Below are 13,688 nucleotides of genomic sequence, written 5' to 3'. Positions count from 1 at the left end.
GGTTCCCCCAACACCAGCAGGCTTTCGACCTTCTCAAAACAAAGCTGATTAGCACACCGACTCTCAAGTTTTTCGATCTGCAACGTCCAATTGTAGTTACGTGTGATGCTTCCCGCTTCGGACTCGGTGCTGCCTGCCTGCAACTCCATGATGACGGCTCGCTGCAGCCCATTTCTTATGCATCGCGTACCATGACAGACACTGAGCAGCGCTATGCACAAATCGAGAAGGAGCTTCTTGCGGTTGTATTCGCCTGCTCCAAGTTCAAGGACTTCCTTTTCGGTACCAGGTTCACCGTCAAGACGGATCATCAACCCTTGGTGACCATCCTCAATAAGCCTATCCACATCGCTCCAGCTAGACTCCAGCGCATGATGTTACAGCTCCAGCGGTTCCACTTTCTGATCGTGTACAAGAGGGGCACCGAGATGCATGTGGCCGACGCGCTGTCCCGGGCCCCCCCGGTCCTCCTGTGACAGGCACCCCTACGAGCAGGAGGATCTGCAGGTACTCAATGTCAACTTTGTTCCCTCTAAGCAGCTGCAGTGCCTGGTTGAGCACACCGCCAACGACCCCGGCCTGCAACAGCTCGCAGCTGTCATCCAGCAGGGGTGGCCCAGCAGACGCACCTCACTGACTGCGGGCCCCCACCCTTTCTTTCTGGTCCGCGACGAGCTTGTGCTCCGGGACGGCATCATCATCAAGGGTCACAAGGTGGTCGTCCCTGCCTCCCTATACGACTTGTACTACAACGCTGCCCACATGGGGCATCCCGGAGCCGATGCCACCGTCTCACATGCCCAAGAACAATACTATTGGCCCGGCATGGCCAAGTATATTAAAGCCCGAGTAGCCTCCTGTCCTGATTGCAACACTCTTGCCCCAAATCAGCAGCGCCAACCACTTCTGCAGCAGCCTGCGCCTGCCATGCCCTGGATCTCGCTGGCTGCTGACATATTCGAATGGCGAGGCAAGCACTACCTGGTGTTGGTTGATTCATACTCCAACTGGTTCGAAGTGGACCTTCTCCCTGCTATCACCTCTGAAATGGTTATTAGTAAGCTGCGCAGACACTTTGCTACCTTTGGGTCCCCGGTCCGCTTGCAGACCGACAACGGCCGTCAGTTCGCCAGTGCAGAATTCCAGGCTTTCGCTGTGAAGTGGAACTTCATTCACTATACCAGCAGCCTCGAATACCCGCAGAGCAACGGCTTGGCCGAGCGAGCTGTCCGCAGTGCCAAGAATTTGCTCGAGCAGTCTCGTCTCTCCAATGGTGACTTCTACCTGGGTCTACTAAACCTTCGCAACATCTCACGGGACCCTACCATGCGATCCCCTGCCCAGCATCTGATGTCCCGCGTGCTTCGCCCACCGATGCCGATCGCCCAACAATCCCTGGTGCCCAAGGTCCTCCAGCCTGCCGCCGTTCAGCAACGGATTGCTCACAAGCATGAGGTACAGCGCCGCTCTCACGACAAGTCCTGCCACCCGCTCTCAACACTACTGCCTGGCCAGGTCGTCCGCATGCAGACAGCCACCGGATTCTCCCGACTCGCAACCGTTGTTGGTGTGGACACTTCCCCGAGATCTTACCTGGTGGACTTTGATGGAACTGTCTACCGCCGGAGCCGCCAGCTTCTGTTGGCCGTTAACGAGCCTCTGCCTCCTCCTGCGGATCCCTACGCTCCTCCGTTGCGTTTCAAGCCTGTCATTACTAATTACCCCACAGCTCCCTGCATGCCCCGGTCAGTTCGCTTGCCGCGTTCTCCTCCTTCTGCGCTTCCTGGTTTCGGGCAGATGATCTCCTCCCCTGCTCGTTCTCCTTCTCCCCCGTCTCCTCGTCCTGGATCACCTGTGACGGTTGGGCCACCTTCCGCATTCCCGGTTGGGACTCCGCCAACTTTCTCCTTCCCGGCTGCTACTGCTCCGCCTCCTCTTCTATCTGGTGGGGAGGGTGATGGTGCTATACGCACACGCTCGGGTCGGGTTGTCAAACCTCCTGTCCGCTACGGTGATTTCGTTTAAATTTGCATGTGTTGTATAATCACACTGCCACTGTTATAACTTCAATTTTAGATTTCTAAGGGAAAGGATGTAGATGGTTTATGCATGCAACCTATAATGTAGCTACCTCAATACCACTAACCACGCCCAGTCATCTCAGTATAACTGTGATATCTTCCCCTTGCTCCTCCCTTGGTTCCAGTACGCCTGAAGACTAGATGCAGTCAGTACTGGGACGTGTTTGACATGTGCCTTTATTAAAGACTCAATAAAGTTACAGTGTGTCAGACTTAACTCCTTTACAATCACCAAACTCAGCGGACTTGGCATCTCCACCTCCCTCTGCAATTGGACACTGGATTTCCTCACCAACAGTCTGTTAGGGTCAACAACCTCACCTCCTCCACTATAACACTGAACTGTGCCACAGGGCTGTGTGCTCAGCCCTCTCCTCTACTCCCTCTTCACCCATGACTGCATCCCTAAGAATGGCTCCGACGCCATCATTAAATTTGCCGACGACACCACGGTGGTAGGACTGATCAGTGATACGACGAGTCAGCCTACAGGGATGAGGACCAGCACCTGACAACCTGGTGTGCCAACAATAACCTCGTCCTCAACTCCAAGAAGACGAAGGAAATTATTGTTGACTTCAGGAAGAACAGAGGGGGCAGACATACCCCCACCCATATAAACGGGACTGAGGTGGAGCGCGTCTCCAACTACAAATTCCTCGGGGTACACCTCGGAGGATCTGTCCTGGTCCCTCAACACCTCCAAGCTGATCAAAAAGGCGCAGCAGCGCCTTTACTTCCTGAGGAGGTTCAAGAAAGCTCACCTGCCCCCCAGATCCTGACCAACTTTTACCGCTGTACCATCGAAAGCATCCTGACCACCTGCTTCACGGTATGGTACAGCAGTTGCACCGTAGCGGACAGGAAGGCACTACAACGGGTGGTGAAAACCGCTCAGTACATCATCGGTGCCCCGCTCCCTGCCATGGATGCCCTCCACCGAAAACGGTGTCCGAGACGGGCGGGGAAGATCATCAAAGACCCCTCCCACCCTAACCATGGACTGTTTGCCCTCCTCCCATCAGGGAGGCGGTACAGGAGCCTCAGGTCTCGTACTAGTAGGATGAGGAACTGCTTCTACAACAACACTATCACATTGCTGAAATCGGAGTCCCGCCGATAGATTTCTCCAGTCTCTCCGTCCACATTGTTTGCTTATTCTGTATTTTTATTTCTATATTGCACTATTACTACGGACTGACGCTAAACTGCATTTCGTTGTACCCATACTTGTATCTGTGCAATGACAATAAAGTTGAGTTGAATTGAATCAAAAAGCCTCTGAAACATCACTATCATATCTGCAAATCAAAGAAAACTTAAAATGTGTGTTCTTTCTTCTTGATACAGTATTGAAAAATTAATGAACAGGCTTCAAGTGTGGTTCAACCACTCGTTTCTTAGTACAAAGACACTCATTTATTTGAACCAGGGGCAGCAGACTAAAACCTTGCCCAGGGTATTGGATTTGTTACACTACTCAGGATAGTTAAAACATGATAAAACACACAATCACTTGCAGAATATCTCAGAACTCACCATAGATGGTTAATAATAATAATTCCACCTACTCATAGTACTCCATTGTCTTAAGTATGAATGAACAAAATTGTCCGTACAACTGATTCTTCCTTAACCTAATCTAATTAGGTAGCAGAGTATCATAAACTCAGCAATCTCTCCCCCATTTTCTACTATTTCTTTTGACGTTCACTCACTATTCCAACAAATTCAAATTGTTCTTACCCACTGAATGTCTTCTGCTTTTCCATTCATCATCATCAGGACTGTCATTTCAGCTCACAATACCAGATCAACATGACCTTATTCACCAAAGGCGTCTGCCTGACTGAGACACCCATCACAATGAACAGCCTTGCATTTTCTCTGTGCAGGTACATTTCTTGTTGTGGATACAATGTGTCAGAGCTACGCCCAACCTTTTGTTCTCTTTTTCCTATACTCACACCGATCGCTCATCTTACAAGGTCCTTTCTTGCAATTATAATTTCTCCCTCACGTATGTGCCATTGCTGTTTTAATGAAGATCAGTGCAAACTATCATTTCAAAACATTTGGCAAAAATCGTCCAATAAGATTTCAAATGCTAGAGCTAACAGCACCAATTATAACGAGGGGCATTGGGACAGTAAACTTAGCTCCTACTCATTTTACTATTTGGACCAAATGTTGGCATTTGGGGAAAATGGAGGGCAAATTGGCATGTCTGGACACCATCAGTATACCAGGTTGGCACACTGATCCATACAGGTAATTGTCTGGTTTTTTTTAAATGTATTTTCTTCAGCCCATAAAGCTGCAAGAAGAGTGAACCTGTTGCAAATAAACCCAAAAAGAACCGATTTCGTAGCAATCGTAGAATAGACTAGCTTAAATTAGGTTGGAAATACGTTGGATTTTTTATGGATGCATGTCACTGGTGATTTGAAGCTGTCTGAAACACAATACAAATCCACTTTGTTTACATGGTACACAGATTTGAGAAAAAGGGAAAAGCTAATATTTATGCATCATCATTCCACAAATTTGAGCTTCCATTTTTTACCAATAATCAAAGAGGGTCTGTGGACAACCTAAAAATTGCCGCTAATCTGACCCAGGAAAAGTGACTTTCAGCATGGAAGCAGCAATAAATACCGTGATTTGACAAAAGAAAGCTATTATTTGCTCCATCAACTAACTGCAGATCACATGATGACATAGAACAGGGCAGCATAGGAATGGATCCTTCAGCCCATAATATTTGAGATGAGTATGATTCCAAGTTAAATTGATCTCATCTGTCTGGAGATGATCCAGATCCCTCTATTCTCTGCACTTCCAAGAGCCTATGTAAAAGCCTCTTAAATACCACTATCGTATCTGCCTCCACCACCACATCTGCCAATGTCTGCACATCTCCATTAAACTTTCCCCCTCTCACCGTATAGCTATGCCCTCTAGTGTTGGACATTTCCACCCTGGGGGAAAAAAGGTCTGACTGTCTACCCTATCATCGTCTCTCATAATTTTATATACTTCTATCAAGTCTCCCCTCAACCACCAACATTCCAGAGAAAACAATCCAAGTCTATTCAACGCCGAAACCCTCCAATCCAGGCAGCACTCTGATATACCTCTGCACCCTCTCCAAAGCCTCAATGTTTCTCCTGTAATAGGGCGACCTGAACTGCACGCATAACTCCAAATGCAGCCTATCCAAAGTCCTACACAGCTGCACCATGGCTTTCTGATTCTATTCAATCCTCTGGCAAGCATACCATACACCTCCATAAACACCCTATCTACTTCGCTGCATCTTCAGTGACGTTCAAGTTCAAGTGAGTTTATTGTCATGTGTCCCTGTATAGGACAATGAAATTCTTGCTTTGCTTAAGCACACAGAAAATAGTAGGCATTTACTACAAAACAGATAAAATGTGTCCATATACCATGATATAAATATATACACACATGAATAAATAAACTGATAGTGCAAATAACAGAAAGTGGTTGGTAATAATCAGAGTTTTGTCCGAGCCAGGTTTAATAGCCTGATGGCTGAGGGGAAGTAACTATTCCTGAACCTGGTTGTTGCAGTCTTCAGGCTCCTGTACCTTCTACCTGAAGGTAGCAGAGACGTATGACCTTTAGTGTCCACCTATGTGACCTTGGACCTTAGGCTACAAGATCTCTCTGCACATCTTTGCTGTTAAAGGGACTTGCTATTAACTGTATACTTTCCCCTTAGATTCAACCTCCCAAAGTAGAACACGTCACTCGCTCGTGTTATACTCCATCTACCATTTCACCACCCATTTCCGCATTTGATCTGTATCTCACTGCATCTTCTGCAACTCCTCCAATTTTGGTGCCATCAGCAAACTTCTCACAAACCAATCGACAATTACACCTAGGTCATTTATGTATACAGGTCCATGACCGATTTTCGGCAGCGTGTGGTCTGGCACCTCCTTCAATACAAACAAAAATACAAAAGCGCGCTTTCAACCCTCCCCCCCCCCCCACCCGGAAATCGTGGCACTTAGGTCAGGTGAGGCAGCCGATCTCTACCTCATCAGGTCTTTCTCCCCATGACCTGCGTGGGTTTTCTCCAAGATCTTCGGTTTCCTCCCACACTCCAAAGATGTACAGGTTTGTTGGTTAGTATTCAGTATTAGTATACTGAATACTAACCTAGGTTAAATGGGTTGGTATAACTCTAAATTGTCCCTACTGTAGGATAGTGTTTGTGGGCATGGATCACTGGTCGGTGCGGACTCTGTGGGCCGAAGAGCTTGTTTCCGCATTGTATCTTTAAACAAAAATATATGACCTGCCATGTACAAAGCTATGCTGGCTATCCCTACTTAGCCCTTAGCCCATTCTTTACCAATTGAGTGCAAATACTATTACAAAGAATTCTCACCAATGGTTTCCCTACCGCTGACACAGGGCTCACTGGCCTATAGTTTTGTGGATTCTCTCTACTTCCTTTCTTTAAAAAAAGGAATAACATTGGCCACTCTCCAGTCCTCTAGGACCTCACAATGGCTAGAGAGAAAACAAAGGCCTCATGAAAGACCCTGCAATATTCTCGCCCTCAATAACCTGGGACAGATGTCATCTGACCCAGAGAACTTATCCACTTTGATGTTCTTCAAGAGCCTCAGCATCACCTCCTTCTCGATGTCAAATTACTCTAGCATATTTCTACTCTCTACACAAATCTCACTGTCCTCCAAGATCTTCTCAGTGAATACAGATGCAAAGTACTCATTTAGTACCTCACCTACATACTTTGTTTTTAAACACACGTATAAAAAGCCTTGGGATTTTCCTAAATCCGGCTTGCCAATGACCCACTTGAGTTCAGTCCTACCAACTCTACTAGTTTTATATTCCACATAAGCCCAGTCTCATGCCACTTTCTTAAACCTGACAAACGCTGCCATCTTCTTCCTGACCAAGTTTACAACCTCCTTGGTCATTCGCAGTTCCCTTACCTTTCCATCTTTATCCCACCTCCATACTGGAACATGCTAATCCTGCATTTTGATCAGTTGGCCTTTAAACAACTCCTACGTCAGCTATGGACTATACAAACAACAACCGCTCCCAATCTACCCTCCCTAGCTCCTGCCTAATGACATTGGAATCTGCCTTGCCCCAATTAAGTGCCTTCCCCCAACATCCAGACCTGTCCCTAGTCAAAACAATCTTAAAACTTCTGGAGTTGTGATCACTTTTCCACCATAACACCAATTATCTGGCCAGGCTCATTTCCCAACACATGGTCCAGCATGGTCCCTCTGCGAGTTCAACTATCCATATACTGTTTAAGGAACCCCAGCTAATCCACTTGGCCCAAGTAAGTCTTAGTCAATATTGGAGAGGTTACAATCACCCACTATAACAACCCTGTGTATCTTGCATCCTTCCGTAATCAGTCTACATATCTGATCCTCTATTCCCCCCTGGATGTTAGGAGGCCTATATTATAATCTAATTAGAGTAATTGCTCTTATTATTTTTTCACTCAACCCATAATGCCTCAGTAGATGCACCCTCCAGTATGTCCTCTCGGAGGACATTCTTCCCGATTAGTCATAGTGATAGTGTGGAAACAGGCCCCTGGGCCCCAACTTGCCCACACCGGCCAACATGTCCCTGCTACACTCGTCCCACCTGCCTATGCTTGGTCCATATCCCTACAAACCTGTCCTATTAGTAAAGCAAATCCTCCAGCTCTTTTACCAAACTCTCCATCTCATCTGAAACATCAAATGCCAGGTATGTTGATCTGCCACTCAAGTTCCTGTGATGGCCACATCATAATTCCAAGCACTGGACCAGACTCTAAATTCATCAGCTGTACCTACAATACTCCTCACATTTACGTAAATATACTTCAGCCCTTCTTATACTCTTATTCGTGAATCATTCCTTGCCCGTCCTTCCTTTGAGACTTACTTGTCATAACCTGCACTTTCTCATCAGCTCTTCAATTTGCTGACCTGCTGCTCCGATTCCCACTCACCTGCCATTCTAATTTAAACCCTCTTTGTTAGCACTAGCAAACTTCCCTACAAGGATATTGGTCCCCCTCCAGTTCAGGTACAATCCTTCCCTCTTGTACAGGTCACCTTTGCCTCAGAAGCGATCCCAACGGTCCAGAGATCTAAATCCCTGTCCCCAGCACCAACTCCTCAGCCATGTCCTAACCTCCTATTGCTACCCTCACTAACACGTGGTACCAATAATAATCCAGAGATTACCATCCTCAAGGTTCTGCATTTTAACCTTTTGCCCAACTTCCTATATTCACTCCGCAGGACCTCATCTATTTCCTACCCAAGTTATTTGCATGAATAAATAGAAGACGTGCACAACGATTTCTGTCTGCTCCCCCTCCCCCTCGAGAATATTCTGCAGCCGCACCAAGACATCCTGAACCCAGGCACCGTGGAGGCAACAAATCATCCTGGAGTCCCTTTTGTTTTCATAGAATCCCCAGTCTGTCCCACTGTCTATCGAAACTCCTATCACTATAACCAGTCTGATTTCACCCTACCCCACTGTGCCTCAGAGCCATGCCTGGTGCCAAACCTGACTGTTCCTGCTGTCCCCTGAACCGTCATTCCCCTCAACAGTATCAATATACAATAGGTGCAGGAGTAGGCCATTTGGCCCTTCAAACTAGCACCACCATTCACTGTGATCATGGCTGATCATCCACAAACAGTACCCCTTTCCTGCCTTCTCCCCATATCCATTGACTCGGCCATCTTTAAGAGCGCTATCTAACTCCCTCTTGAAAGCATCCAGAGAATTAGCCCCCACTGCCCTCTGAGGCAGACAATTCCAGATACTCAACTCTCTGGGTGAAAAACATTTTTACTCATCTCCGTTCTAAACGGTCTACCCCTGATTCTTAAACTGTGCCGCCTGGTTCTGGACTCCCCCAACACCGGGAACACGTTGTTTAAGAAGGACTATTCTTAATTTTAATCTTAATTCTTAGCTCCCAATTTTGTTAGTCCTTGCTATCTCCCCCCCCTTCCTCAGTCCCCCTGCTGTCTCCTCCCATCCCCCAGCCTTCGGGCTCCTCCTCCTTTTTCCTTTATTGCCCCCGCCCCCCCCCCACATCAGTCTGAAGAAGGGTTTCGGCCCAAAATGTTGCCTATTTCCTTCGCTCCATAGATGCTGCTGCACCCGCTGAGTTTCTACAGCTTTTTTGTGTACCACCGGGAACATGTTTCCTGCTTCTAGCATGTCCAATCCCTTAATAATCTTATACATTTCAAGAAGATTCCCTCTCATCCTTCTAAATTCCAGTGTATACAAACCCAGTCGCTCCATTCTTTCAACATTTGACAGTCCAGCCATCCCGGGAATTAACCTCATGAACCTACATTGCACTCCCTCAATAGCAAGAATGTCCTTCCTCAAATTTGGAGACCAAAACTGCACACAATACGCCAGGTGTGAGTAAAAGGGTATAACTGTTCTGCAGAGCCTCAGGCGATCCCTGAACTCTCTACCTATTCCCTACCCTGGTGGCCACCCATCTAGTCTCTGCCTGCCACTTAGGTGTGACTACTGCACTATACTCCTTTTTATAATTCTCCCAGATAAGCCAGAGGTCGTCCAGCTGCAGCTCCAGCTCCCTAACGCAACTTTAAGGAGCTGCACCTGGACGCGCTCCTGCAGATGTCGTTCTGAGGGATACTGGGCATTTTCCCGAGTTTGCACACCCCCCAGGCCAAGCACTCCACCATGTTAACTTCCATCTCACCTACACCAGGACCAAGTTCTACTCAGAAACAAACAAAAAGTGACAGTGCAAACAGACGTGGTCTGAATATTTGTAAGTATTGTGAATATAACCATCAGAAGCCAATTTATATCCGTCCGCAATTCTTAACTTCCCTTCAGTGAAGTTTTGCTGCTGATGCAAGCATTGCTGGATTGAAAAATTATACGACCACAGGGTTTCCATATAACCAAGGTCCATGCAAATGAATTTGACTTTATAATTTAAGATACAATTAAATCTTTTAGCATAAAAAGTAAATCTGGACAATTTTGATACTTTAGTAAAGAATAACTACATTTTCATGCAGCAATTTAAAGGAGACGTCATAGCATTACAAATCTAATGTTGCAAAGAAAAGTTAAGAGCCAAATTGACACAATTTGTTATTTATGATTCATTAATAACAATGTAGATGTTACAGATACAACATCCATGTCAAGCAATTGTGCAAATTGTAATAGAACATAATCGGAATTAGAAATATTGCTCGACAATCTTTATCCATGTACAAAGAAATGACAATCATATTCATTTGAAATGTTAGTTTCCCTTATTTAAGTAAATATACTGGAATTGACTTCAACCGCCACATGGTGAGAAATAGAATTGATTACGTTCATAGCTTTTCCAAGCTATTCAGTTATTAATTCAAAGTGTAAATTGGGTAGGTACGAAATGAATACATGAAACCCTCTCAGTCACATTCAAAATAGAACTTTAGAAAGTATGGAGGAATATGTCTTGTGGAATTCTGCTCAAGCAACATGTTCAAATGTTAGTGAAGGGAATTAACATGGGGAAAGCAGATTGCCTTGGCTAAGGCAAAACGAAATTATAGTAAACCAGAAGTGACCAGCAGAGGAACTGAATAGGCATGTACAATGATCAAACCTTTAGATATCTCTATCATTGTTCGCTCCTGGTCAATAACATGGTTAACAAACTAAATTTCCCTCAGAAAATAACCAACCTTGGTTTCTATTCAGATATTTACCTTCAGGATTGATCTAAAAAGTCACAAGTGAATCCGCACGCGAACTAAGTTTGACTGCATTCAGTGATTTCTATTTATATTACACAATCAACTTAAGTAATTGAGCGACAGATAGAAATGTTAATTTAATTATAAAATGTAGAGAAAGGTGAATCCAGCCAAGTTACCACAAATATCTTTCCCCTTGTGTCCTCACTGCCCCCACTATTTTAGGGATTATTTCGCAAAATGCACGTTAAATAAAATGGTTTCGAACCTTTTAAAATGATGTAGGTTCTCAGATTAATTTATTTACTACCCCGGGTGATGCAACATACAAGTTTCAACTCGATGCTGATGAACCGGCCATGACGAATGTACCGAGTACGGAAGCAGTTAGGAATAAAACAACTCCTGAGATAACGACACACCCACTAGAAGTCCTCAGGGGTGTTCTGAGGAGGAAATAAAACTAAATTACCAGTTAATGTTAAAAACAGATTCAAATCGGAGAATCACTTTCTTCAGAGATAGACTCCCCTCTTTATGAACTGGGATTATGAATTAAAACTACACAAAAAAAGCCGATCAACGAATGTGGAAAGTGAACAAAAGCTAGCAATAATTTTAAAATTCTTGGCGAACGACAATGGTAAAGCATGGGAAAGTGGCGAGTCTAGCGTCTAACGTCTTACTTTGGGCTTGTTAAGCCATCTCTTCACAGCAGCGGGCAGCATGCTGACTTCCCCGGAGCCGGCGTACATTCACAAACGATACTTCTAGCGGCCGAATCTACAATCCTGTCTGTTGTGACTTGGGATCCACTTCAACTTTCTGGATAGACATTCGCAAGCACAGCGACATCTCCATATCAGAACCGTTGATATATGGTTGTCCCGTCTCGCACGTTGTCTTTCCCGCGGTCGTTCACTTTCTTTCCATGGACACACTAACTTTTACACCGTCTCTTCAACGCCGGCAGTTTCTCTCGTACACGCACAGGTGGGCAATTCCTCGCACCGAACAGACCGGCGGGTGGATTCGCCTACTCGGACATATTGGCCGCTCAAATCCACCTCAGCGTCTGCGAAACCTCCAGCGCCGGGTAGCTTGTCCGAGGAGGCTTGCTGCGTGGGAAATGGAGCGAAGGTGTGTTCTCATTCCTGCTCTGAGGCGGCGTCCCCCCTCCCTTCCATGATGCACTCACTCCGCCAGCGACCACGGCTCCTTCCGCCTTCACTCACACACACACCTACCTGTCTCAATCATAATTTACGCGCTGACGCGCCTCAAACGCGCCTAACCCCGCCTTTCCGTGCACAGTACCGCCCCTCCCTCCACTTGCCCCGCCCCCACAACACAACCACTTGCCCCGACCTCCCACCACTTGCCCCCTCACCCCAACCACTTGCCTCCATCTCCCACCACTTGCCTCCACACCACAACTACTTGCCTCCACACCACAACCACGTGTCTCCACCCCGACCACTTGACCCCACACCCCTCCACTTGTCCCCACCCCCACCACTTGTCCCCACACCCCAACCACTTGCCCCCACACCACAACCACTTGCCCCCACACCACAACCACTTGTCCCCACACCCCTCCACTTGTCCCCACCCCCACCACTTGCCCCCACACCACAACCGCTTGCCCCACACCCTCCACTTGTCCCCACACCCCTCCACTTGTCCCCACCCCCACCACTTGCCCCCACACCCCAACCACTTGCCCCCACACCCCAACCACTTGCCCCACCCCCTCCACTTGTCCCCACACCCCTCCACTTGTCCCCACACCCCTCCACTTGCCCCCACACCACAACCACTTGCCCCCACACCACAACCACTTGCCCCCACACCCCAACCACTTGCCCCCACACCCCAACCACTTGCCCCCACCCCCTCCACTTGTACCCACACCCCTCCACTTGTCCCCACACCCCTCCACTTGCCCCCACACCACAACCACTTGCCCCCACACCACAACCACTTGCCCCCACCCCCTCCACTTGTCCCCACCCCCACCACTTGCCCCCACACCCCAACCACTTGCCCCCACCCCCTCCACTTGTCACCACACCCCTCCACTTGTCCCCACCTCCCTCCACTTGTCCCCACCCCAACCACTTGCCTCCACACCACAACCACTTGTACCCACACCACAACCACTTGCCCCCACACCCCAACCACTTGTCCCCACCCCCACCACTTGCCCCCACACCCCAACCACTTGCCCCCACCCCCTCCACTTGTCACCACACCCCTCCACTTGTCCCCACCTCCCTCCACTTGTCCCCACCCCAACCACTTGCCTCCACACCACAACCACTTGTACCCACACCACAACCACTTGCCCCCACACCACAACCACTTGTCCCCACCTCCCACCACTTGCCCCCACACCACAACCACTTGCCCCCACATCACAACCACTTGCCCCCACACCCCACCACTTACCTCCACACCCCAACCACTTGCCCCCGCACCACAACTACTTGCCTCTACACCCCAACCACTTACCCCATACCTCAACCACTTACCCCCATACCCCAACCACTTGCCCCCACCTCCCACCACTTGCCCCCACACCACAACTACTTGCCTCCACACCCCACCACTTGCCTCCACACCCCAACCACTTGCCTCCACACCCCAACCACTTGCCTCCACCTCCCACCACTTGCCCCCACCTCCAACCACTCACCGCCACACCAACCACTCGCCCCCCCCCCCCCCCACCGCCAACCACTCCCCCTCCAACCACTTGCCCCACCTCCAACCACTCGGCCCCACCTCCAACCACTCGGCCCCC

General features: G+C 48.0%; 1 protein-coding gene across 2 annotated transcripts in view; it reads right to left on the bottom strand.

Annotated features, from left to right (window-relative positions):
* The window catches only part of LOC116978499 (lateral signaling target protein 2 homolog), a 44,542-nt gene extending 32,396 nt beyond the window's left edge, over positions 1–12,146 (bottom strand). Inside the window, exon 1 of one of the 2 annotated variants that reach the window (XR_004413464.1) lies at positions 11,569–12,146. Coding sequence is in view for 1 of the 2 variants with exons in the window: in XM_033029673.1 (XP_032885564.1) it covers positions 11,569–11,637 (69 nt within the window). In the remaining variant the exon portion in view is untranslated. The remainder of the gene's footprint in view (positions 1–11,568) is intronic. The other variant, XM_033029673.1, reaches the window with a different exon arrangement.
* Between the last annotated feature and the right edge of the window lie 1,542 nt (positions 12,147–13,688).

Source organism: Amblyraja radiata, chromosome 11 (genome assembly GCF_010909765.2).
Source record: "Amblyraja radiata isolate CabotCenter1 chromosome 11, sAmbRad1.1.pri, whole genome shotgun sequence".
NCBI lineage: Eukaryota > Metazoa > Chordata > Chondrichthyes > Rajiformes > Rajidae > Amblyraja > Amblyraja radiata.
The sequence above is the reverse complement of the archived record's forward strand: the minus strand, read 5'-3'. Positions and strand labels throughout refer to the sequence as shown.